This window comes from Equus quagga, chromosome 14, assembly GCF_021613505.1.
Source record: "Equus quagga isolate Etosha38 chromosome 14, UCLA_HA_Equagga_1.0, whole genome shotgun sequence".
NCBI classification, from domain to species: domain Eukaryota; kingdom Metazoa; phylum Chordata; class Mammalia; order Perissodactyla; family Equidae; genus Equus; species Equus quagga.
Window position 1 is genome coordinate 60,458,607 of NC_060280.1, and position 27,035 is coordinate 60,485,641.

Here is a 27,035-nt window from a genome sequence, read left to right on the forward strand (position 1 = left end):
AATAATGAGATGTTTTGGCATCATGTGCCTTTTGATCTGATGCACTGAGAGGGACACAGTGTGACTTCTGCAGTAGTCATAAAAAAACCCAATAATTCTTGCCAAAAATTCATGACCTGAATTTAATCATTAGGAAACTTCAGACAAACCCAAATTGAGGGCCACTCTACAAAATAACTGGCCAATATTCTTCAAAATTGTCAAGATCATGAAAGACAAAGAAGACTTAGCAACTGTCCCGGGTTGGGGGAGACTAAAGAAATATGACAACTAAATGAGTGAGAGATCTTGGATTGGATTCTGGACCAGAAGAAGGACATTAGTGGGACTATTGGTGAAATTTGAAAAAGTCTGTAGATTAGTTAATGTTATTGTGTCAGTGTTAATTTCCTGTTTTGGTCATTGTACTGTGGTTATGTAAGATGTAAACATTTGGGGATCTGGGTAATGGGTATAGGAGAACTCTTTGTACCATTTTTGCCACTTTTTTGTAAGTGAAGTTATTTCAAAATGAACAGTTAGTAAAATAAAAACATAATACTTTGGGGTTTTGAATAACCCCCTGGTGTAGATCAACACTGTGTTCTGATGGCCGAGGAAGGAAGCAAAGAAAGAAAGGAAGAAAAAGGAAAGAAAAGAAAGAGAAATATCTTGAATGAGGAATCTGCTTGTCTCTTTTTACACCCAGAATATTGTATTAGGTTCTAGATGTCATAGTTTCAGAGAGATTTAGACAGGAAGATCAATAATATTTGAGCCATTTAATGTAAGGAATGGTTAACCTTGGCTCGCAAGTCTGGATGTACCTGGGAGCACTTACAGAATACTGACGTACCTGGGCCCCACCCCCAGAAATTCTGACTGGTCAATGGTGGGGCCTAGATGTTAGTATTTTTTAAAAGCTTCTGGGTGATTATGATGGGTAGTCAAGGTTGAGAACCCCTTTGTTAAAGGGACTGGAATGTTTAGCGAGGAGAAGACTCAAGTTAGCTCTACAAGAGTCATGTGGGGAGTTTGGGAATATAAGGCTTTCTGAGTTCTACCCCCTGGAGAGAGTTTTGGTGGATTTGGAGTAAGGTCTGCCTATCTATCTTTTTGAAAATTTTCCCTTGTGATCTTGATGTGCAGCCAGGTATGGGAACAGTGATATGAAACACCAGAGGATCTTGTTAAAATACAGGGTCTGATTCCGTAGGGCTGGGGTGGAGCTTGAGAGCCTATATTTCTAACTGGCTCCCAGATGATGCTGATGCTGCTGGTCCAGGGACCACGCTTGGAGTAGGAGACAGCTACTTAGTGTAGATTATTCCACAAGAGACTTAAGCATTGGATGTGGTGGAGGAAGTGGTCTAGACTAAGGTGACGTCCATTCTGAGAGTGTTAGTGAGGTCATTTACACCTCAGGGATGCATCTATTTAGTGTGGTAGATTGCAAAGAGCATTGGCTTGGGAGCTAGAGTGAATCTCATAGTCATAGTTTACTATCTGGGTGACCTTAAATAAATTATTTCACCTTTTTTGAGTCACAGTTTCCAATTAGCAAACTAGATACAATAAAATCTCCCTGGCAGATTAGCATTAGAGAACATGTGTTTAAAGGACCTAGCATAGCTCTTGACACAGAAAAGTGGTGACTATTATTATCGTTTATGCCATAGAATCCTCTTTTGTTGGAAGACCAGAGCTGTGATTAATGTGCATGAAAAGTCCTGTTAGGAACCTCTAATCAGTTTTGCATCAGAGATTACTTACTTCTATTCAACAGCCAAAAGAAGGCCATGGTTATTTAAGTGGAAATTATCTTGGCCTAATGAAAAATACTTGTTCTTCTCTGCCCCTGCATAATTAACTTTTGCAATCATTTTAAGTCTGTGCCTGATGAAATGTGACAAATGATTCACTGATTCAAACAAATATTTATTGAGTGCCTGTTACTCTGAGAGTCCAGTAGTTCTGAACTATCATAACTCTCTGCTTGGAGCATAGCTCAGACCTGAGCTCCTTTGAGCTAACTGTCTTCTTTGCATCCTGTGCTCCTTCAGAAAACCCCCTGGAAACATGGGTTTCAGGTTGGGCTAATACTTTCTTAGCACTCTGTGCACCCCTGTCATAGCACTTGTCTCTACCAGCCTGCAAGCTTCTCCTCCTCTTCCTTTCTTCCATTTTTTTCCTGCAAGGTTCTTGAAGGCATAGCCTCTTTGTAACTCCATAACTTAGTACAGTGCCTGCGCTCAAATTATTGTTGAACAGATTGCATGATACAGGACATCCTCAAGGAGATCAGAGTCTGAGGTGTGTGGGACAGTCAGGGAAGGCTTCCTGGAAAAGGTGATGCTTGAGCTCAGACTCAAGAGGAGGCAGGCTGGGGGAGGTACAGTGACTGGAAAGCGTGGTGCATTTGGGGCAGTGCACATGGTTTGGACAAACTGAAACCTAGGGCGGCAAATGGGAGAGGGGTGAGTGAAGCTGGAGAAGAGGCAAGGGCTAGTGCTTGACGGACTTAAATGCAGCTAAGGAGATTGGATTTTATCTTGATAATGAGGGGTCAGTGAAGGATTTTAAACAGGAATCTGTGGAGGGTGGGTTGAGGGTGATAGTAAATACAGGGAGATTGGATAGGAGTTTTATACATAAGCCAGGTAATTAGATCCCAGCTGTTACCCTTAATGCCTTTTCGGGTCTTAACTCCTTTCCCCCAGAGCAGAGTGCTTTACTGTGGAGGCGCCCTTTGCCTGGCTGCTTCACACAGGCTTTGACTGTGTAGTGGGAGCAGACCTTGGACGAGAGTCTGGCCCATGTTAAGCAGAAGGTGCAGCCACTTCTATTCTGTGGAGTGAGTTGGATAGCGAAAGGCCCTTTGTAAAAGCCTGGACCACATTTACAGAGTTTCAGTACCGGGTCTGCTATGTCCTAGCTATGGGGACATTGGAGAAGTTACATAATCTCTCTGAACCTCATCCATAGAATGGAGATGATACCAACCCTTCAATGCTTTTGTGAGAACTGAAGTAGAAGAGGATAATGATGAAAATACTAATGACCATTTAGTAGGCATCAATTGTGTGGCAGGCCCTGTTCCAATTACATTCAATTATTCATTAAAACTTGTATAAAACACTAAAAATAGTGTTTAGTTCATGGTACGTACTCAATAAATACTAGATTTCTCCCCCCACCCCCTGCTCATCATTGCATTTCCTATAGTGTATCAGTATCTGATAGATTATTGCCTTGGTATTGTCTTCCAAAGGACTTTATATTTATCCCCACAAATTGACAGAGAGAAAATAATGAAGATTTAATTTAAGCTCAGGAAGCAACCAGTGAGTAATTTCCAGCATCATTTCATTAAGGAAGTACTTGGGGCTTAGAAATCAACTGTACTTTAACCAAATTATAATTTAATACCATTAGCCCTTGAACTTAATTTTTAGGTTCAGAGTCTTGGGCTTCTACAGAAACTAGACAGAATTGCTACCTGTACTATGACATTGTTCATGTGCTATTTTGATATTTAGTGCCCGTCTTCAGACCAAATAATCAGAATAAACACCTGAATACAAGCTGTGTTTAAGAGACAAAATGGAATATGTAAGGATGACTTATACATCCCTGCCTGGGCCTAACAGGCTTCTGATGATACTGAGCCCTAGCTTTGTCTGAAAATAAATGAAAATACAGCTCTGCCCCACAAGTCTTCAGGAACACGGCTCACCATAGCCTTTCTTTTTCCTTTTTTGTGCAGGTTTTAGGTAGCTTGATCCTCTTTGACAGTATAAAGCACAGATTAAAACTAACTCTGTAGCAATCCCAGGATTATGGGCTCAGGAGAATAAATATTGGGTTGACTGTGAGATGATTTCAGTTAAATCTCATTGTGAAGAAAGCAGAGATGGGAGAGGCGGTTCTGAGCTTGGTTTACTGTTTATTCCTGGTTCCCCAAGATCAATTCTTAGGAGTGTCACAGTCCATTGTGCATACAGAACATGAGTGATTGTTCCTGAGAAGCGCGATGGGTTGCTGGCAGCAGTCATGACACCCAAAAATTGGCTGTGGCTCTGGGCCCGGCCCTCATCCTTGGTCAACAGAGCAAAACTCAGGGAAAGCAGGTGTTATAGTCATTGAAACACTCATCTGCTTCTCTGTGTCTACACTGCCACCCAAGTCAGAGGTTAGCTCATCTCTGGAGACTATCATAAAACTAGAAAATTTTAGAACATGTTCCATGTCTGAACCATCTTTCTTCTTTTCTTCCTTAAAGCCTCCTCCTCCTCCCTCTGGATATGGATTGCTCACTATAGCTCCATCTCAGATGCTGCCTTAGAGGGTGCAGGGTAGAGGATAAGAATAATATGTAACATTTCCCTTATTTCCACCCTTCATTTTCCAGCAACAGCTGCAGGCATACGTGGCCTGGGTGAATGCACAGCTCAAGAAGAGGCCAGCGGTGAAGCCGGTACAGGACTTGCGACAGGATCTTCGGGATGGGGTGATCCTGGCATATCTCATCGAAATTGTTGGTCAGTTGGCCCTGGACACTGATGCTAGCTTAAACCAGAACATGGCCTTCTTTATCCTCCATATGTCCTTCACAGCAGATTGCTGCTTCTTTAAAATATATGGAAATGGAAGTAGAGCAGATTTAAAATACTTGCCCAAGGTTAATTCATTTATGTATTAGTCACTAAACACTGTGTGCCAGGCACTGTATTATGCTTTGGGAATATGAGGATGAGCCCCATCTATGCTCAAGAGTCTCCCAATCTATTTGGAAAGACTGGAAAATGAAGTCAGTTCCATTAATGTGTTTACTCTGATGGGGTAGGTACAGATAGAAGCATATGGGGGGACACCCAACCCAGTCTTAGGGGTTCAGGGATAGCTTACCAAATGAATTGATGTCTAAACCAAGGCTGGAAAAGGAAGTATTAGCCAGGCAAAAAGGTGTGTTACCAGCAAAAGGACCCCTCTGTGATACTCACTACCATAATGCTTCATGAAAGGGCTTGTCCTCTTGAAGCCCTGGAATTGTTGCTGGCCATGCTTATTAGATGGTACCACAGCCTTATTTCTATTGCATTTGTCCATGGCTCTATAATTATAATATTATTACCATTCACCAAATGGTAATTGTTTACTTATCTTTCCTATATAGACTGAGCTCTTTAAGGGCAGGTAGAGTATAATTTTTTGTTTGTTTCCACACTCTTACCCAAGTGCCTGGCACATAATAGTTACTCAAACATTTATTGTTATATTAGTCAGCTGACCTTGCTTAGAGTCCTTGAGGGATGTGGGGCTTGTAAGTTGTGTGGAAGAAGCCGGGTTTGCTACAGGCAGCCTATCCATGAGTACCTCACTGGGACAGCTCATGGATTCATCAAAGTATTCATTTTTAATGAAAATAACAATGGTAATACTAATAGTAGCTGCCATTTATTGAACACTTTCTATCTTGTTTAATTTCATTTGATCATCAACTCTTAAGAAACATAATATTATCCCCATTTTTAGGAAACAAGCTTAAAAGAGAGGATTTATAAAAATAAGTAAATTCATTGAGCACTTAGAATATATCAAGCATTTTGCTAAGCATGCTACTTTGACTGATTGAGTTATGATATGGGTGTGATATGAGTACTACTGTCGTTCTTGTTTTGTGATGTTTACAAAGGTAAGCAACTTTACAAGGTCACATAACTATAAGTGGCAAAGCAGAGGTACAAAACTAGATCTGCTTTAATTCCAAAGCTCATTTTAAACATTTAAATTTTCACTTATTTGAATAGATTGTACTTGAAAATATAATCAGGTAGAAAATCCAGAAGGTGTAAAAAGATATAAAGTCAAAAGCCTTTTTTCCACCTATGTCCCTCTGTCAGCTCCTTGTACTTTCTGGAGGCAACCAGTGTTAGCAGTTTCCTGAATTTCTTTCAGAGATATTGTGTGCATATACAAGCAATATGAATGTGTACTCTTATTCTCCCAAAACCCAAATTCTTTTTTCCTTTCTTTTTTTCCTTAATTGAAGCAAAAGCCAGATTCTTAAATGCTGGATTCTATTGTGACTTTGCTATATGAAAAAACTCCCTGAATTCACTACCTTATTTCCCATTCTTTCTTTGAGCTTTTGCTCCCACTGCTCCACTGAAACTGCTCTCCTCAAGGTCACAGCCTCCACCTTGTCAAATCCAGTGGCAAGGCCTCAGTCCTCGTTGTACTCACGGTAGAACTTGATCCAGGTGATCCCTCCCTCCTGCTTCACACACTGCTTTGCGTGGCTCCCAGGACCCTGTGGACTTGCAGTCCTCCTCCTTCCCCGCTGGCTTCTCCTGTTTGCTTTGCTGCCTCTTCTCCTTCGTCCTGACCTCTAAATGTTGAAGTTCTCCAGGGTCAGTCCTGCCCTTGTGTATACCCTATCCCTAAGTGATCTCTTCCCTAATTTGTATCCTTAGCCCTAAACTCTTCCTTGAATTGAAGACATGAATATCAGCTTCCTAGTCACCATCTCTCCTTGGATGTCTACACTGCAGCTCTGACTTCACATGTCCTACTCAGAACTTTTGATTTCCTTCTCCCTGTGAATCCCTTTATCCTCCAGGTTTCTTCATGTAACACATCATGGTACCATTCACCCTATTAATGCAGAACACTTAGAAGCCGTCCTTAATTATTCTCTTTTCCTCTTATATCGTATCCAGTCCTTCACAGGTGCTGTCTGCTTTATATCAAATATTTACCTGTAACTTGGTACACCTGAAATTTATATAATGTTATAAACCAATGTTGTCTCAATAAAAAAATTAAATAAAAAAATAAAAGCAATCACCTAACAAAGAACCTCTCTTGACTTAGAATAGGACTTACTTGTGTTCTTCTAGTTTTTTGGGGGGGAAAAGACAAAAAAATTTATCTGATATCTGACTTCTCACCTGTCAGCCTCTTCCACTCTAGCCCAAACCATCGTTATCTCTTGCCTTGACTCTTTTCATTTTCTAACTAATCTCCCTGTTTCCTCTCCAAATAATCTATGTCCACACAGAATCAACTTTTAAAAACATAAATAAAATCAGGTAACTCTCTTGCCTCAAACTCTCCACTAGCTACCCATTACACTTAGAAGATGATTCAGGCTCTTTGGTCCACGGAACCTCACAGGACCTGGCCTTGCATATGTCTCTGCCTTCTCCTAGGACTCGACTCCTCGCTGTCTCCATTCCAGCAGCACTGGTCTTGTTGCTGTTCCTCAGATAACCTGAGCTCATTCCCATTTTGGGATTCGTACCTGTGGTTCCTCAGTCTGGAATGCTTTCTCCCCAAATCTTAGCATCTCTTACTTTATTCAAGTCTCTGTTCAGATGTCTTCTCAGAGAGGCTGTGATCACTCTTTGTTTTTCCTCATGGAATTTATCACTACTTGGAATTGGATTAAACATTTACTTGTTAACCTGGTCATCTGTCATCCCTGCAGATATAAACTCTGTGATGGAAGGGCCTTTTTGTCTTATTCACTGCTGTTTCTCTGGTGTCCAGAACAGTGCCTGGCACACAGTGGGTGCTCGATGAATATTGTTGAATGAATGAATATCCACACAGTAACTTCAGAGGCCCCTGGGAGTAGATGTGAAAATTTTAAGGCCCTTCAAAAGGCTTTCATTTTCCTATTCCCCATCCAAGTTACAAACACCAAGGCTTAACTCACTTGCGTATTTATATATAATCTTAGTGTTTACATCAAATAATGCCTTACTATCTGTCTGGGTACTATGAAACTTTGATAGTTTCCTTCCTATAACTTCGTATATTTTCTGTCTTCTAACAGCAGGAGAAAAGCTGAGTGGGGTACAGCTGAGTCCAAGTAACCAACAGGAGATGAAGAATAATGTGGAAAAAGTGCTGCAGTTTGTAGCCTCCAAAAAGATTCGTATGCACCAGACATCGGCTAAAGGTCAGTGCCTCATCCCATCCTTGGTGCATGCGTACACTCAACTTTTTTTTTCTTTTTCTTTAGGTTATATTCTTTAAAAAAATTTTTTTTTATTGAGGTCATATTGATTTATAACATTGTGCAATTTCAGATACACATGATTACATATTAGTTTCTGTATTAGACTGCATCGTGTTTACCCCCAATAGTCTAGTTTTTATCCGTCATTGTACATATGACTACATTCAGCTTTAATTGATGATTGCCACCCTCAGAAGAACCATCAGTTGTGTAGCTGAGGTTTCTGGGTAGACAGGAGTAGGATCAGGCCCATGACCTCATATCACTTTTCCATAAAGAAAGTTATCCTCTTGGGATGAAACTATTATCAAAATCTGAGTGTTTTGGAAACCCGGGTGGAGATAGAAGTTCTCTATTCATTTTCATTAAATAAAGGTTTACTTGAGTGTGTGTAGGAAAATTAATAGAGAAGAGATTACAAAATTTGGATTTTAATTTTAGAATATCTCATTTAAGTTATCAAAAATGAAGATCTAATAGTCCCCCTTATCAACAGGGCATACGTTCCAAGACCCCCAGTGGATGCCTGAAACTGCAGATAGTACTGAACCCTATCTATACTGTGTTTTTTCCTATACATACATACATGTGATAAAGTTCAGTTTATAAATTAGGCACAATAAGAGATTAAGAACAATAACTAATAATAAAATAGGACAATTATAACCATATACTGTAATAAAAGTTATGTGAATGTGGTCTCTCTCTCTCAAAATATCTTATTGTACTGTACTCACCCTTCTTGAGATGACGTGAGATGATACGATGCCTACGTGATGAGATGAAGTGAGGTGAATGACGTAGGTATTGTGACGTAGCTTCCTGCGCAGGACAAAGCGGGATGGCCTGAGATTTCATCATGCTACCAGAATGGCATGCAATTTAAAACTTATGAATTGTTTATTCCTGGAATTTTCTATTTAGTATTTTGGGACTGAGGCTGACTGAAACCATGGATAAGGGGACTACTGTAGAGTACGCCTTTCAAGTTCCTAGGGTTTCCTGACCAAGAATTCTTTAAGTCATAATAGTCTATATTTTTTTCTAACTAGTTTTCCAGAATGAAAATATTTTATACAATTTTTTTTTTGGACATCACAGAACATTCCAGGCAGGGTGAAATGGGCTCTGTGACCTCTGCATGTGCCCTCTCCTATAGCCACAAGGCCAGAAGAGGACACTTCTCAATCCATTTTGAGCTCAAGCTACGAGGAAGAAATCGTGTAGGTGTCCTTGGAGAGCAGAGGCTCCCTAGTCTTCTTACTGTTTCTCTAGAATAGGTTGTAATCTGGTTCTGTTTCAGCTTCAGTGTCTGGGCCTGACTGCCCATGGCTCTGATGAGAATGGGGCCAGGAGGGAGCCCTCCTTTCACCTTGGATTATTGGTGTTCTCTGTGTTGGGGTTATTCAGTGGGGCAGATACTCACCATTGACAGTACCCTGTAGAAGGTATCAATCAATCCTTCTCAAAGCCTTGCATATTTAAAAGGCTTTGAAACTAAAAAAAATAGAATATTACCCATTTCCTTACATTAACTTTCACCAGACCTATCCCATTGTCTTCTGCCTGCATTCGTCTTTTTTTCTAGGGCAAAATTTAGAATGTCATAATATCTCAGATCTGGTCCCCATGAGGAGTGGGCTTGGGGATCTGGCCCATTAAAGTCGGCTATTTTGAGGGAGCACTGCCATTCAGGGCATCATTGTCTTTTACCTGGAGAAGTGCAACAGCTTCCTAATTAGTCCCACTGCATCAATTTTTTTCCCTTCCTGTCTGCTCTCCACACTGCAGCTGGAAAGATCTTTCTAAGAGAACATTTGCTTATGCCAGTCCTCTGTATCCGAGGACCCTTAGGATGCACTCCACGGTCCTTCCTGTGGCTTACCATGCCCTTTCTGACCTGACCTCTGATTCACCCCCCTCATCTTTCACCCTCTCTCCCTGCACTTTGAGCATTAGCTCTGCCGAACTTCTTTCAGTTCTACCACAGTACTGTGCCATGGAAATATAATATGATTCACATAGGTAACTTAAAAATTTCTAATAGTCACATTGAAAAAAAGATGAAATTAATATTAATAACATTTTATTTAACCCAAAATATTATTTCAACATGTAATCAATATAAAAAACTATGAAGGAAATGTTTTGAATTCTATTTTTTGTACTAAGGCTAATGAGATTTCTTAGTTCTATTTTTTTTGTGTGCTAAGTCCTACGCTTATGGCGCACTGCACTTCAGAATATAGCTACCTTTTAAGGCTCAGTAGCCACATGTGGCTGGTGCTCCCCTATTGGACAGCACAGCTCTAGTAGGTCATGCTCTTTTTCACCTCTAGACCTTTATGCCTGCTGTCCCCTCTTCTTGGAATACCCTTTACCTTGTCTTCCCTCATCTGATGAACCACTTTTCATCAACCAAGTCTCAGTTTAGAACTCACTTCCTCTAGGAATCCTTCCCTGAGCCTTCTAGACTAGACAAGATGCCTCTACTCTAAGCTCCCAAAGAATCCCCTTCTTCTCCTTCCATAACACGTTATTGTGCTTTATTGGAATTGCTTGTAAGTCTTCCTTCTCCCTGTTGAATGTGGCCGTGTGAGGACAGAGGTCTAGACTGCCTTGTTTGCCTGTGTCACTAGCAAATACGCATTAAATGAGTAAGTCCTCAGCCTTCTGCCTCCTTCTTAGGACCTCTTGGTCTGTTCTGCCCCTCAGATATTGTGGAAGGAAACCTGAAGTCTATCATGAGGCTGGTTCTTGCCTTGGCAGCTCATTTCAAACCTGGCTCAAGTAGGACGGTGAGCCAAGGACGGGACTCCAGAGCCCCTCTGCAGAGTCACCAGCCACACTGTGCCACTGCCGTGGCCCAGGGAGCAGCTGCCGCTCTGGCCGACGTGTGTCATGATATGTCACGGTCAGGACGCGATGTCTTTCGATACAGACAGAGGTAAGGGTAGAGGCGAGGGATGGAGACTTGTCCTTCTCTCTGGTATTTCTCCCCTTAAATGATGCAGTGGGTGGAAATATCACCTAAACAGCTCCACATTGCAGAAAAGAGCATGGAGTGGAGGTTGGAGAGGGCGCTCCAAAAGAAAAGCCCTTTTTACAGCAGTGTTTATTTTGTACTTAGCAGAAAGTAAAGAAATCATATATGTAATTTTTTGCTCTGGTGCCCAGAATTTTCAGTATGTGTCTTCTTCACTGGGAGATATGTGGGAGCAGTGGTCCGGTACATCTGGGGAGTCTCTCCCTAATGTATCCTAAAGGCCAAGCTGTTCTGGAGAGTCATGCAGGAAACACTTTGGGGGTTGTGTGTCTGGTGAGAGAGAGCATGACCCTGAGGTGTTGCAAAGATTGGTGAAATTACTTGTTTTTACGTCTCTCTTCCCTACTAGTTTTCAAGTGTCTCCAAGGCAGGGGCTTGCCTTATTCATCTTATTTCCATAGTGCTCACAGAGGGGCTATCTATCAGTACCTGTTGAGTTGGCCTGAACTGAAAGACTGACACCCTCTCCTTGTTGGTGCCCCCTGACTTTAGGAACAGCAGCATGGACGAGGAGATTGAGAATCCGTACTGGAGCGTGCGAGCCCTGGTGCAGCAGTACGAAGGGCAGCAAAGGTCCCCGTCTGAGTCCAGCTGCTCCAGGTAACTGTGGCCTCAGATTCTTTCCACTACAGTCCTGGCTAAAAGCTGAATTCCTGGGGATTCTCAGGGTTCTCGGTTTCAAGCAGCAACACAGCAGGCAGTAAGGCTCCTAAGCCCTTTCTCTTTCCCTCAGTTTGTATTTGGCTTTAAAAGGGGAGCCTTCAGCACTGCCTTGCGGTTTTGTGCTGGCGGGAGGGTGGGGTGGGGTGTTGGTAAATTTCCCACATAAGGAAGCTTTGTGCAGAGCCCCAGTGCCAGTGCTTAGCTGTGTCCACGTGGGGGCGTGACTGTGCCCTCCAGCCCAATGCGTCTCAGCTGCCATTGTTTTTGAGAGCTAGTTTTACTGCATTGTCTTTGCGCCTGAGTGTAACTCTAAGTTATGTCTTGAGAAGCTGTATAAAACTAGAGAAAAAATGGGTCAGAGTTGTCTGAGAGCATTAAAATGTTTCCAACTTTCATTTATAGGGCTGGGAATTGTGGCAGATTAGTATGCATTTGAGTGGGCCAATGATGTTTGTGACTCTAGCTGAAAGGCTGTCTATATCCCTTAGAGCCAAATGCAGAGACCAAAACAGGACAAAGTGCTCTAATGAAAGCCTGATCAATGCCAAGTGCAGTGGCAGAAAAAGACTGCTTTCCTGGCTCATGTAAATCATGGTCCTGTAAACACATCCCCAGATCATGTTAGCTTATTTACTAACTTCATTTCATTGCTGAGTCACATTTAATTTATGCTCTTACGACCTTTTCTCTCTTACCCCAACCCAGTTTAGTCTGTTCTTGTTAAGCCTAATTGTTCTTTGTCTTACATATATCTTATGTGTATTTGTTTTCTTCTTATGATTTCTTTTCCTCATGAAATTCCATCTTAGTTTGATGGACCATTTTCTAATTTATCAAGGTCACATGGAATTCTTTCCAGTGTTTTAATATACTGGTAACCTAATGCAGTTCCCTTTAATTTTCATATCTAATAGATGTGCTTTTTTGTTTATAAATTTCACACAACATAAAATTAACCATTAATCATTTTAAAGTGTACAATTCAGTGGCATTTGGTACTTTCATAATGTTGTGCAACCATCACCCCTATCCAGTTTGAAGACATTTCATCACCCCAGAAGGAAAACCTGTACTTGTTAAGCAATAGGTGTGTTTTCAATACGAATCTAAGCCATTTCTTCCTTGCTTGCTGTGGAGACTATCACTTGGTACAGAATCAAAGGATGTTTCATTGTATGATGAGATCTGTTGCTTCTTGCATGGGTACAGGCCTTTGACTCCTCTGGTGCCTGCCAGAGTTAGAGAGAGAGAGAGAGAGTGAATTGGAGATCCACTGGAAATGGGGCTGCAGTGGGCTGACCGTGACAGTTTTCCAGGAGAGGGGTCAGAGAATAGTTTGCATTCCCCTTTCTGTCCTTCACTGCTTCCTGATTTTGTCATTTTCTTCTAAGCCCACTCCTCACTCACCTCTCTGGGATGCTCGGTCAGCACCTTGCCTTTACCTCGGTGAGCTCCCTGGGACCCAGCAGGCTCTGGAACATTCTGCCCACCCATCCCCTTCCTCAGGGGAAGCCCACCTAATGGCCCGGTGACCCATGAAGGCCAGGAGACCCGGGGATGAGAAGATAGGAAAGATAGCCCCGGTGTTTAATCCTCTCCCCCTGCTCCTCGAGACATCCTGGCGAAATCCAGCGCTCCTGTTGCTTCCTACGTAGACCAGCCTCGGGCCAGCCTCTCACTTTGTCCAAGCAAAATGATCCTTAGTTGGGAAAAAAAGAACACATGAAACGCCCGAGGGGAAGGTGGGAGGAGATAGGCGGTCGACGGGTTTCCGGGGAAGAGTCTCTCCCGTAAGGAGCCAGGATAGACCTGCCCCGACCTCGTTGTCCACGAAGGGAAGGGTCAGAGTAGAGAAGGCAGTGTTTTCAGTTCTGGGGTTCTTAGGACGAGGACCAGAGACCCTCCTCGGGATTCTGCGGAACGGCGGCCCCTCCCCTGCCCGGCCCCGCCCGTGCCCCCCGCCCTCGCCCTCGCCCTGCCCCTGCCCAGAGCTCGGCCGGCCCGCCGCGCGTCCGCCTGGGTCCGAGCCCGGCGCTGCCTGGCCGCGTGTGACAGCCTGGGAGGGGGGCGGAGGGGAAGAGAAGGGAGCGGAGGGAGGGACCAGGGAGGCGGCGCGGAGCCGGGATCGTCCGCACGCTCGCCGCCCCGACTCGACCGCGCAGCTGGAGCCGCGGGATCATTGCCCCCGGTCGGAGATGGGTTGAGATGCCTGCGCCCGGGAGCATGCCCGGAGCCGCGCGGCCGCGGAGACCACGATGCCGCTGCCAGGGACCCGCAGCCCGCGAGGGGAGGCAGCTTCCGCCGAGGCCAGGCTGCTGCAGTGTCTGAGCCGCCGGGACAGCGCGCCTCAGACCCGGGAGCATCCCTGTCCCTGGGGCCGTGACGCCTGCCTCTCTGTCCTTCCTACTCTCTCCCGCGATAGGGGCAAGCAGCTCTGGTAGTTCTTCGGGCCCCAGCGCGGGGAGACATGCCCGAATTTGGGAGTGCTGTGACTCTCAGCCTCCCGCTTCACCCAGGGAAGCAGGCTTGCTGAAGCCGGAGCCAGGAGGGGGACCATGGGAGGGACGCAAGTCAAATGGTGAGCTGAGGCCACTTTGGCTTTGGAGGTGGGGGGCATGGGTGGGAGCAGGGCCAGGACTGAGCATTCTGTTGGCCAGAGACAGAGGGGGATGGGTGGGGGCGCTATACTAGGGAGAACAGGCTGCTGGCCTGGGGTTAGCACTATAAAAGACAGTGGGTTTCGGACGGTGGAGCCAGCATAGGGAAGGAGGAGTGGCACTTTACCCTGTCTTGTCTCTGCTAAGGGAGACAAGGAGAGAACAGGACTCTCTTTTTGGGGGAAGGGGGGTAAGGACTCTCTTTCTTATCACTCATTACTCATTTAAAAAAAATTGATTTGACTAATATGGAAGTATCTAGCTGGGGGTTGCCTGTCTAATAAGTTAAGACTGGAGAGATGTTACACCTGTGAGAATTAAGAAACGTATCACGGGGACCTGATTTGCAATCAGTTGTTCCCTGACTTGAGAGGATTATGATGGGAAGTAGGGGATTACCTGTTTATAAAATAGGGTTTTTAAGCTAATCAAGGAGAGCCTAAATGATATAATTAATTAGCATTAAAATACTTTTCTCTGACTTGAGGCAGAGGCTTTAATGCACCATCCTCATCTAGTGAGGTTCTTGGGGAGGCAGCCGTGATGTCTGCTCTGACCTGTGCCTCAGGATTTTTCTTCCTCAGGTCCTTCATCCTTTGACCTGGCCATCTAGTTTCACCGTCTTACCTCTCTGTGGCCTCACATACTGGCAGCCTCAATTCAAGAAAGGGAAATGTTGTTTTCCTTTGGCTGCTCTGCCACTCCCCCAGTGGGGGTGGATATGCAGACATCCGCCTCCTTTTGCCCTTATATGGGCTACAGCTCACTTAGGAGGGAGAAGGTGGAGCTGAGCATGCGTCTCTGCTTTTAGGAAAGCAGTTTTCCAGCATCCTAGGTTCACACTACTCCTCCCACCCCACCCCCCTTCGTCTCACACATGCCAACCGTGGTCCAGCCAAATGCAGGCAGTGGAACATGACAACCATAGCACCTTGTCAGCTGAGAAAGTGTTGTCTGATTATTTCCCAAAGAGGAGCAGCCGTTGTAAGCATGTCTGCACTTGGATCCCTATTTCCGTAAGAAGACTAATGCTGAGGCCTGAACAGTCGTAAATCTGTTCTTATAAATGACATAGTACCCTTAGACTAGTGCTTTTCCAGCAGCTAACGCATATTGGTCTGGAAGTCAGATTGCCTAAGTGATGAAAGATGGATAAGAGAGTTCTATAAAGCAATTATCTTTTCTAAATGCCACCTCTTGCTGCTTACCACCTCTCTTGCCTGTTTGGGTTATAGATCTATAGATAGGGTTAAGTGACTTTCTTTAATTTGAAGAAGCAAAAAACTTTGAAATTTTTTCTGAGGGCCTAATAGGGGTGAGAATGTATTACTAGTTGGAGTCATTCCTACCAAGCCCTTAAACTCTGGACAGTGAGGAAGATGAAACGCTGGTCCTCAGGCTGCTTCAGAGGGTTTAAAATCTCTGGCTACCTCCATGGTGCTTGGCTCTTGTTTTTACTGGTTTCTAGGAAGACAAAATGTTAACTCCTGATCGTGGCTGTGAGGATTAGCCTGGGAGACTTCGGGGGCACATTAAGTGGGTCAGTGAATCCTAGACACTTTCACTGTTGTCTGGGTGATGGATTTGGAAAGAATTCCTGAGAGGGAGCTGGGTCTGCAGACCCCACAGCCCCTGAGATTGTTTCGGTGCTGATGTTCTCAAGGTGTGATGCAAAGAAGGGCTCTTCGGGTGGAAGCATTGGCCTTACATTCCCATCTTGTCTTGTAGATTTGCTGTTGTTCTGGAGACTTAAAATTCCACTTTCCTAAAAATCTGAACAATTCCTTCCAAGGCTAGTAGTTATAGCATAACTCAAGAACTGTCATGAAGTTTCTGATGACAATTTGAAAATACTGTGGCAGAGATGTAAATAACTGTTTGATGGGAGTAAATCAAGTAAACCTTTACCATCCCCTAACGGGTCTTTTCCCCTTTTGATGTATTAGCCTTTTCCTTATCACATCCTAGCTTTGTTAATATATCACTGCCCCTTTGCTCAGCCTGACACTGTTCACACTCCAGCGATTTCTACCCCGTGAGGCACCCTCCACACTGCCCCCTCCTTTGGGATCTGCCCAGAGCTGATCTGTCATGATTACTCTGCTGGTATTGCTTGTGTCTGTGAAAGATCAATGTATTAGAAGTAGATTTTCCTTCTAGCTCCCAAAGCTACTAAGACATGAAGTCATCAGTCTCTGAACTTGGGCCCAGGGATGGTGGTGGTGGTAAGTAAAAAAAAAAAACCCAACCAAACAACACCAAACTTGGAGTTCTTTAAAATGCTAGATTACCCATACTTCTGATCAATCTCTTTTCAATGAATTAGGCTTAAAGGTAGCCTTGTTGTGGAAAAGGCTTCCTAGGACTGGGTCATTCATTCATTCAATGTACATTTCATTCATTCAATCAGTTCATATTCATTCATTCGACAAATATTTGTTCTTATTGGGGTTCTGTGTTAGGCAATAGGAGTAAGATTAATAAGAACATTTTTCGGGGATAAATTATGAAAAGTTTGGCTTCTAAACAAGTGTTCATAATAATTGTTTCTCTTTCTTTTCTTTTGATCACAGCCTGACTTCACCCAGTCCTATCCACAGTGCAAAGAGCGAATCCATTATAACCCAGTCAGAAGAGAAGGCAGATTTTGTGATTATTCCCTCTGAAGGAATAGAGAACAGAACAGGTACTATTTCTCAGCCTGCCTAGTTGGCTCAAGAAACAGCCCTCGGCTTGAAGAGTTTAGGGGTCCTGACTATCTACCTGTTAGCTCCCTGGCCTTCTCCCTCTGCATAGTCTGTGCGTGCGGCGTCAGTTCTAGAGGACTCTAATGCTTTGGAGCCAACTCGTGTGGTTATCCTCTTACAGAATGTCACTTCTGATGTCCTGGTTGTCAAAAGTTCTGCAGCAGCATAGACAGGCTGTTCATCAGCTGGCTGCTATAAATTAGGAAATGACTTTGGGACCGTCAGAAGCCTTAGTCAAGTCAACAGTTTTATTACTTCTGTGTTATACAGATCATTTCAGTACTTCCTAACTTAAACTGGGGCCAGGAATACGTAGTAGGAGCTGAGGTGTCTGTGAGACCATACGGTAGAGAGCAGGTCTACAGCAGGCCTGGTATGAGGACCACAGAAGGGACCACAGAGAGTTCCCTTTGTTTAGACGACTTCTTCTTCCGTCTCAATCACTCTGCTTTTTCTTGCATAAACACAGAGGGAAGCACGGAAGAGGCAAAGCACGTGATTTAGATAGAGTTTTGTTCACCTATGAGGGATGAATGAAACCGAAGCCCTCAGAAGAAAAACTGGAGTTAAATTCTTTCTTGCTCTGCTCCCCCTTTAGCCCTGGTGTTAGTACCAAGGTGTCAGTCATGTTACTGAGTCGGTAACCATGGGACCCTGGGGAGGGAGACGGAGAGCATTTATTGAGTGCCTGCTCTGGGCCAGGCACCATGGAGCCCTGCATGTAAGTTACCTCATTTAATCTTCCCGACAACCCTGAAGGAGTGTACTTATATTCATTCTTATGAATGAGATCAGAGCAAAGAGACTGTAAGGGTAGGAAAATAAAACCTGAGAGAGATCCAACAATTTGTGCGAGTGTGCTTTTGCTGGTTTGTTTCCTGTGTGATTTACACAACTTAAATGTGACAGGGTTCAGTTATGACAGAATGGCCAAAGGAAGGTTGAGTTGAGGTCTCCCCTCTGAAGCTCCAGAGCAACAAACAGGAATTTTGTTTTCATTGCACCTGACAGCTCCCCTCTTGGTACCTGGCAGAATCAAGCTCTGGGAATGCCAGTTCTGGAGAATTAAGAGTAAAATGTGTGTCCCATACCAAGACTCCCAAAGAGGGAGTCTTACTGCTTCCTAAAGATTCTACAGAGGATAGATGTCCCGCACAGAGTAAGTGTTGCTCTCCAGAGCCTGGAGTTAAGAATGGTTTCTTTATGTCTCACAACCCCCCCCCGGTGGAGAGTCCAGTTTCTGCAACGAGGACAAGTTCAGAAGGCAGGTGACCTGAACCTATGAACGCAGAGGACTGTGAACACTTTCTGCTGGAACCTCACTTTTGTTCAACATGAACTCTACTCCTTCCTTTCATTTTGCAGAGGAGACAGACTCTCCATTATCCCGCGACTGGCGACCGGGCAGCCCGGGAACCTATCTGGAGACTTCATGGGAAGAACAGCTGTTGGAACAACAAGAACACTTAGAAAAAGAAATGGAGGAAGCCAAGAAAATGATATCAGGATTACAGGTAGCTCTCTCCCTTGTAGTTTGTCTTTGGTGCACCAGTTGATTATTATTCTTAAGCCACTAGTATCAGCTGAAAATAAACTGAGTTGTCTATGAGGTCGGAGTTGAATGGGGAGTTTAGATGGAGGGAGTAGTATACAATGAGCAGAAAGTTCCTTCTATGTAGGCACTCTTAAATGGACTTTATGGACTCTTTTTATAGCACAGCTGTTAGGATTTCTGCAAGCCTGGGAGCCCTTATTGACCCCTACAAAGCCTTATTCTGGCTCTTGGCTTCATAGGTGGGTTTCTCCCCTCTCTGCAGCTGCAGACCTGCCATTGCAACGTTCACCAAAGAATGGCACTGTGAAGAGTCAGGGATTTTCTCCTAGAAATTCTTCAGCAAAAGGGGTGGAAGAGCCAGTAATGCCGCAGGTTTCCATTTGAGTCTAGCTGAGGGATTCAGCTCAGTCCCGCTGCATTTGCAAATGGATGCTGACCACGGTGATCAGGTAGAAGAACTTTTCCTCGAGCCACAGAGCCCTTCAGGTTTTCCTATACCTTCAGTGCCAGCTCAGCAAATCTCCCCCAGAGGCCGTTTGACCCACTTGGCTTAGTTCCTACCCCGATCGACCCCCCAAGTCCTCTGTCTTTGTGCATCTGTCCCTTTTTAGGGGAGCCCGTGTGGTGTGCTGATGACCCTGAAATTGCCTAGGAATATTCTTTTCTTTTTATGCTAGGAACTGCACTGCTTCTGAATTGTCAAATATTTATGGACACATAAACAAAGCCCACATTATGTGAGTGACTCTGGCAGCCGGCAGGCGGTGGAGGGCGTGCTCCCAGCCAGCCAGCAACAGGGTGCGGACACAAAGGGTTCCCAAAGAGAAAAGGGGATTGGTGCTGGGGTAAAACAATTTGCATAATATATGCCCCAGGCACTGAGGAGGGTTGTAGGAGTGTTTACTGCCTAAACATTCCCAAGGAGAGTTGTTGATTTTCCCCCATTTGCTCTGTATTTTTAAAATGTCTGCCTTTTAGATCCCTTTTCTGCCACCCCATTAAGGAATGGTTTTAATTAATGGAATGTTTTTTGTGTGCTGTCCTTTAGTAGGAGGTGTGAAAGCGTGGGGAACTTTGGGATTCCACCCAACCAGGTCTTTCCCAGGATCATTTGCATTATATGAGCATAGATATCCATCAATTGGCTTTCAGTTGGGTTTGCATTTTTCAGCCTGGGAGAAATCCGATGGCAGATTAAACAGAAAAAGAAGAGAATCTACAGGCAGAAAGTCAGCATCCTAATATTCCCTGCAAACAGAGGAGTTTTAATTCGCAGCCACATGATCACAATGAGAATTCAGTTCCATTATAGAATACAATGGGGTTCACAGCATCCACTGGGCTGCTTAACTCTTTCAGTGATGAAGAAGTTGCATGCTAAGCCACATCCAGGATTTCTGACTTATTAGTATGCCTTAGTTAGAGCCCGTTGAACACTGCCAGTAGAGTCGGTATTTCTGTAACATGCCCTCCCTTAGCAACCTGTAGCCCTGTGGCGGCTTTTTTTTTTCCTTTTGGTGAGGAAGATTCACCCTGAGCTAACAACATCCATTGCCAAGCCTCCTCTTTTTTTTTTTGCTTGAGGATAGCCCTGAGCTAACATCTGTGCCAATCTTCCTCTATTCTTTTGTACATGGGACACCTCCACAGCATGGCTGGTGAGTGGAGTAGGTCTGCACCCTGGATCTGAACCCGTGAACCCAGGCCACTGGAGCAGAGCGTGTGGAACTTGAACCACTAGGCCACAGGGCCAGGCCCCCTTTGGCTTCTTATACTTGTCTATACCTCTTGCTACAACTCCATGGGATAATCAAGTTAATTTGTTTTACTAAAATATTATTATTAATCAGTGCTTAGTAGGCCAACCAGTGGCTGGATTTTAAACTGTTTTCATATACCAACGTTTGTGATGTAATTTGTGTTCTCTCACTTGCGACAGGATTAAACCTCTGTAACTCATCTTGTTGATTGGATTGAGAAAATGTCGTGATATAAAACGGGGACACTTTTTAAATCTTTCACTGAGCTGATAGATCTCGTAATACCTACCTGCAGGGGTAGATCCAAGTTTTGTGAGTCCTAAAATAGACGATTTTCGGGGCCTTCTTTAACAATAGGATTACAGATTAGGAACACAATATTAGATGTAGGGCCTTGGAAGGGACAGTGCATGGGGGGGCTCTGAGGCTTCAGCTTCCTTAGCTTCAGGGTAAATCTTCACCCGCCCCCCCATATTCTAATAAAAACAAAGCCTAGTGTGAAGAGTTGAAATGAAGACGTGTCTCTGCAAATATGTTTTCCTTCTTGTTCTATCCAGGTTGCTTTTGAGAGTAAAAATGCAGAATTATTAAAGCAAACAAAAATTAAAAAAACCGAAGTCAATATGCCAAATGTATTCCAAATAATTCATTGTGATAAACTTTTCTAAACCAAGATAATGCCACACTGCTTTTAGTTCACTTTCTAGCCAGTACAGTTCAGTTTGAACAGCTCTGGTTGGAAACGTCACTTCTGAAAGGAGAGTTTATTTTTAGATTTTTTTCGGGGGCCAAGGAGCCTTGGCGCAGAGGATTCAGGTGCATCTGGAAAGATGAGAGAAACCGAGAGCAGGGGCCTGACAAAAGGAACCCCAGATAGACCCGAGATGAGCAATTGGAGGTGTCTAGGGATCAAAACTTACCAAGGAGATTTCTAGAGGAAGCCTGGTTGTGCTTTCAATTTGGAATGAGTTTACCAAGCCAAACTCTAGCCTCTGTCATCTGATGGGAGTTAAGTTTCCTTCTGCCTTTGTGGTTATTCAGGCCTTACTCCTCAATGGATCCCTACCTGAAGATGAACAGGAGAGGCCCTTGGCCCTCTGTGAACCAGGAGTCAATCCTGAGGAACAATTGGTGAGCCCCTTCTTTTCCGACTAGACACTAAATAATCTGGTTTATGTATTTTATTTTTAGCATTTGACACTGTTGTCTGTGCCTCCTTCTTTTTTTTTTATTGAGGTAACATTGGTTTATAACTATATAAATTTCAGGTGTACGTCATTATATTTTGATTTCTGTGTTTATATCATGTTCACCACCCAAAGACAAATTGCCATCCATCACCATACACATGTCCGTGCCTCCTTCTTCTTTTTTTTTGTGAGGAAGATTGGCCCTGAGCTAACATCTGTGCCAATCTTACTCTATTTTGTATGTGGGATGCTGCCACAGCATGGCTTGATGAACAGTGTGTAGGTCTGCACCTGGGATCCGGGCTTGCAAACCCTGGGCCACCAAAGTGGAGTGCGCAAACTTAACCGCTATGCCCCGGGCTGGCCCCCTACCACGCCTTCTTGAAATACTCTCTTCCCTGACTCCAACTCTCCTGGTTTTCCTCATGTATCTTTAACTACCCTTTCTTTCTTTTTTTCTTTCTCTCTCTGTCTCCTTCCTTCCTTCTTTCTTTCTTTCATCAACAAATATTTATTGAGTGGTGACTATGTGCCAGGCACTGTTTCAAGGTGCTGGAGCTGTGCCAATGACAAGACAGACCTAAGACCCTGTCCTCATAGAATTTACATTCAGGTCCCCTTTGAAGCTTATCTTTTTCTGCCTGTACCTTAAATGTTGGAGCTCCTCAGGGTCCCACTCTGGGCCCTCTTCTGTCTTATTCATTCACCTTCATAGCTTCATTCACTTCCCATCTGATTCAGATGTTGCCTCTCAAATATTTATTTCCAGCTCAGCTCTGTCTATGGAGTGCTGGATTTGTATATGCAATGTGCAACTGCTGGTTGCTTACCTCCACTTATATGTCCCATGAGCATCTCAATTTCAATGAGTCCTAAATTAAACAACTTTTCTCTTCCTTCTCTCCCCACCACCAAAACTGCTTGTCCTTTTCTTTTCTTTTTTTTTTTTTTTCGAGGAAGATTAGCCCTGAGCTAACTACTGGCAATCCTCCTCTTTTTGCTGAGGCAGGCTGGCCCTGAGCTAACCTCCATGCCCATCTTCCTCTACTTTATATGTGGGACACCTACCACAGCATGGCGTGCCAAGCAGTGCCATGTCCGCACCCGGGATCTGAACCAGCAAACCCCGGGCCGCCAAAGCAGAACGTGCGCACTTAACTGCTGCGCCACTGCGCTGGCCCTGCTTGTCCTTTTTGATTCTGTTTGTTAGCACTGTCCATCTACTCAAATACGCAAAACAGAAATCTGAATATCATCCTTTAATCCTTTTGACCCTTCCCTCTACATCCAATTAGTCACGAAGTTTTGTCAGTTTACTTTTTAAATATCTTTATCCAGTTTTCTCCCTTCTTACAGCCACTACCTTAATTCAGGTCTTCAGTATTTTCTCAGCCTCCTAACTGGTTTTCCTGATGCCTCTCCTGTCCTCCTCTCATTTATTTTCTGTAAAATAGCAAGAATAATTTACCTTCAAGGCAAACTTCATTTTGTCATCCTTTTGCCTAAAACTTTTTATGGATTCTCCGTTGCCTTCATGGTCTTTCATGATCTGGCCCCTGTTTCCTCTCCAACTTCATCTCTTGCCATTTCTCTTTCCCCTTGCCCAACCCCTGCACCCAGCACACACATACTCATTCCCGACTTTATCCAGATTCATCTATCTGCACCACCCTGGCTGGGCATGTGCTTCCCCTATTTCCTGTTTTTCTTTGTATCCACAGCACAGGGCTGGCATCTAGTAAGTACTCTATAAATATCTCTTGAATGAATGGCCTCTGAATTTCATGGCATTCTCTTTTTGCCTTATATTCAGATTATAATCCAAAGTCGTCTGGATCAGAGTATGGAGGAGAATCAGGACCTAAAGGTATGTCAGGACATGCACATTTTACCCTTTGAAAAAGTTAAGGGAATGTTACCCACCAGCTTCAGAATGCTAATGGGGACAGGGGAAGGGATGCTGACTTGGGACTTTAGCTGTATCTGTATTACGTCTGTAATTGAAAGAGAGATATGTCCTAAATATGGCAAAAAAGTAACATCTTTTTAATCTTGGTGGTGAGTAATAGGTATCTGTATCATTATTGGTTATACTTTTCTATATGTTTGAAATCTTTCCTTGTTTTTCTTTTTCAATTAAAATAAAAAATGGATCTAATATCAGTATGGTCTTTTTTTCATAACTGACATAAAACATTCTATTAGTTTTGAGTGTACAATTTGATAGATGTGTATGTTGCAAAATGACCACCACAGTAAGTCTAGTTAACATCCATTACCACACATAGTTACAAATCTTTTTTCCTGTCATGAGAACTGTTAAGATCTGTTCTCTTAGCAATTTTCAAATATACAGTACAGTATTATTAACTATAGTCCAATATGGTCTTTTTTTAATGAATACTTCCCAGAATCCTTTTAGGTTAGTGGGTCTTGACTTTTTTGGAGTCGTAAGTGACTAAAGCCATTAACCCTCTCCCCAGAAATATGCGAAGTGCATGGACACACACTCACTGACTTGAATTTTTATTTGAATAACTTTCCAGCCCATAGTAGAGTCCAGGTTAAGAATCCCCATTTTAGACATGTTAATTCCAAACCTTGATGTGATGCATTAGGTAAAGAAGGGAGTGGGGTCTGGGTTATGGGTGTCCCTCTCCTAAAATCTCTTTCCTAGTGACAATCATACACATATATTTAATCTATTGTAAGTTTAATTACTTCATTATTTCATTTTTCATTTCATTATTGTGAATATTTCATTATTGTGCTACGTGTGTTTTTATTTAGTCCATAAAGAACAATACCCTCTTGGAGAATCAGAAGCACTCTAACCCTTTGCTGAATATTAAAAACTGAGATAATTATTTAATGACATTGGGGATAGACATATTAAGATATGACATATATTTTTCAGTGAGAGGGATTTAGATTATTATGTTTAAGTGTTCCTGCCATGAAGATTGCTAAATATGGGAAGGGGGGCCCGTGGGAATGTCTGGGATCTTCTTTCTCGGCAAGACTCTTCTCTACCTGGGCAGCTGAGTCCGGGTGCCTCAGGAAAGAATGGAATGGGTCCTATTCTTGTTTGTGTGGGTCAGCCTGTACTGTTTACTAGACCAGACTGGCTTTCTGCCTCAGTAGAGGGTTAATTTTTAGAATGGTTATCTGAGTTTTGTGTTCTTACTGACAGAATGAGGTAATGCTTCTGAAGCAACCCAGATGCTACCATCTGATTTAACTATATTTGGTTTGCAGAAGGAGTTGCTGAAATGCAAACAAGAAGCCAGAAACTTACAGGGAATAAAGGTAAAAAAAAGAAGACGTTCAACTCTTTAAATAAGCTCTCTGCGAGGTAAAGTAGTCTGCCGGTGAGAGTGGTACTAGGAGGATGGTTGGGCCTGTGGTCTTTTCTTGTATACATTTGCCGGGGTCTTTAACAGGCCCTGTGCTCTTAGTAAAGAGAGGGCTTTGTGAATGGGGAGTGAGGCATGTTGAGGAATATACCTTTGTTTTGCTGAGGCTTATTTCTGGTAGTTATGACTCATGGTGCTGTCACTTCTCTCAGTACCACCTTGATTGTTTCTATATGTAAAAACAGTCTGTTTTTACAGCTTTCTTAAGTTTCAGTTTTTTATGAGTTTTCTTCAGTTCTAAAGAAGAATGTCCTCTTAAAAAATTGCAATTTATGGGGCCAGCTTGGTGGCCCAGCGGTTAAGTTCAAGCTTCAGCGACCTGGGGTTTGCAGGTTTGGATTCTGGGTGTGGACCTATGCACTGTTCATCAAGCTGTGTGGCGACCCACAAAGTAGAGGAAGACGGGCATAGATGTTAGCTCAGTGACAATCTTCCTCAAGCAAAAAGAGGAAGATTGGCAAAAAATGTTAGTTCAGGGCTGATCTTCCTCACCAAAAAAAAAAAAAATAATAATAATAAATAATTGTAATTTACTTAGTTTTTGAATAGTTAATAACATTGAGATGGTTTAAAGTTAAGAAGGTACAAAAGGATAATCCTTGAAAAGGCTGCCTTCTGGCCCTGTGCACCCAGTCACCTAGTTCTCTTTCCTGGAGGTAACTTTATCAGTTATGAACAATTATGTATGTATATAATCTTCCCCCTAATAATAATATAAATACTATAAGTAGATAAATATAAATAGTATAAATAAATACAGCTTGACATGTTGCTTTTTTTCACTTAGGAATATCTTGGAGATCATTCTATTTCAGTAAATAAAGACCTTCTTAGGTCTTTTTTTGGCTGCATAGTATTCCAGTATTTGTATATATGATAATTTATTTAATCAGTTCTTAGTGATAGTCTTTTAGGTTATTTCTAGTCTTTTGCTAATACAAACGGTGATCTAGCTAATAACCTTGAATATATGTTATTTCACCCAAGCAGGAGTATATCTGCTGAATAAATACCTAGAAGTGGACAAAGTTATTATTCAGCTGCTGCTTTTCTCCTTCCCTACGCTCCCATTTATGGGCTGAACTAGAGTGTAACAGCAGCATTTTCCAGAGTATGTCCTGTAGCCTTAGTCCCTTGAGATACTTCAGAAAGCAAGTATGTTTCATGCTCAAATAAGTTTGAGAAATGCCCTACATGTTTGAAGAGTTACAGTGAATAATAGCATATTAAAGGTCCTGAGAAGGTCTGTCATAAAGAGGTTGGCCTAAAAAAAGTTTAGAATTGTTAGCCACAGACATACTTTGTCTCCCATGCAACACTTACTAAGATCCCATGGTGCACACTTTGGGAAATGTTCCTCTGAACTGCTGATGCCAAGGGCACCTTACACTACTTTTGCCATCTACTGTCATGGCAGACAGCATATTTAGAATGGGCTCCCATATTCTCCAGAGTCTGCACCATTTCTTTACAGTCTGTAAAGAGAGAAAAGGCAGAGCAAATATACTGTAATGCAGCTCCAGTCCATTAGTTCGATTTGAAGTCACCATGATTGGAGGAATGTGTTATAGCAGACGCTTTTAAGTAAGTATGTACAACCCATCTTTTCTTAGGTGTGATAGGAGCCAAGAGGGTCCAGGCTGAGAGAAAGATAGCCTAAAGCTGGTAAGATCCTAGGTCACCGGGAAGAGGAACCATCAATCCAAGAACAATTCTGAGCATGGAAGTAGATTCCGAGTCCTGGTCCAGACTAGGCATTGGAAGGCAATGGAAGCAGGGCAGGAGCAGGCTCTGGACGGCAGGGCGGGAGAATTCCAGGGATCCTACATGAACATATGGCGGGCCGCGATAGGGCCCAGCCCTCTAGGAAATGGGGTTTTGGCAAAGAAGAAGAAGGAAAAAAACCTCATGTAGATTGAGTATTTTATATGCCCAAGATATAGACTAGAAAGCCAGGATGGGAGGAAGGAGAGTGCACCATCCAAGGTCACTG

General features: G+C 43.2%; 1 protein-coding gene across 6 annotated transcripts in view; it reads left to right on the top strand.

Annotated features, from left to right (window-relative positions):
• Window positions 1–27,035, top strand: part of DIXDC1 (DIX domain containing 1) — a 69,105-nt gene that overhangs the window by 24,694 nt on the left and 17,376 nt on the right. For all 6 annotated transcript variants that reach the window (XM_046686103.1, XM_046686105.1, XM_046686099.1 and 3 more), the window contains 9 exons: window positions 4,391–4,520; window positions 7,823–7,948; window positions 10,724–10,955; window positions 11,547–11,654; window positions 16,948–17,060; window positions 18,487–18,635; window positions 21,478–21,567; window positions 23,440–23,493; window positions 24,885–24,935. In XM_046686103.1, the coding sequence (XP_046542059.1) occupies window positions 4,391–4,520; window positions 7,823–7,948; window positions 10,724–10,955; window positions 11,547–11,654; window positions 16,948–17,060; window positions 18,487–18,635; window positions 21,478–21,567; window positions 23,440–23,493; window positions 24,885–24,935 (1,053 nt within the window). The remainder of the gene's footprint in view (window positions 1–4,390; window positions 4,521–7,822; window positions 7,949–10,723; window positions 10,956–11,546; window positions 11,655–16,947; window positions 17,061–18,486; window positions 18,636–21,477; window positions 21,568–23,439; window positions 23,494–24,884; window positions 24,936–27,035) is intronic.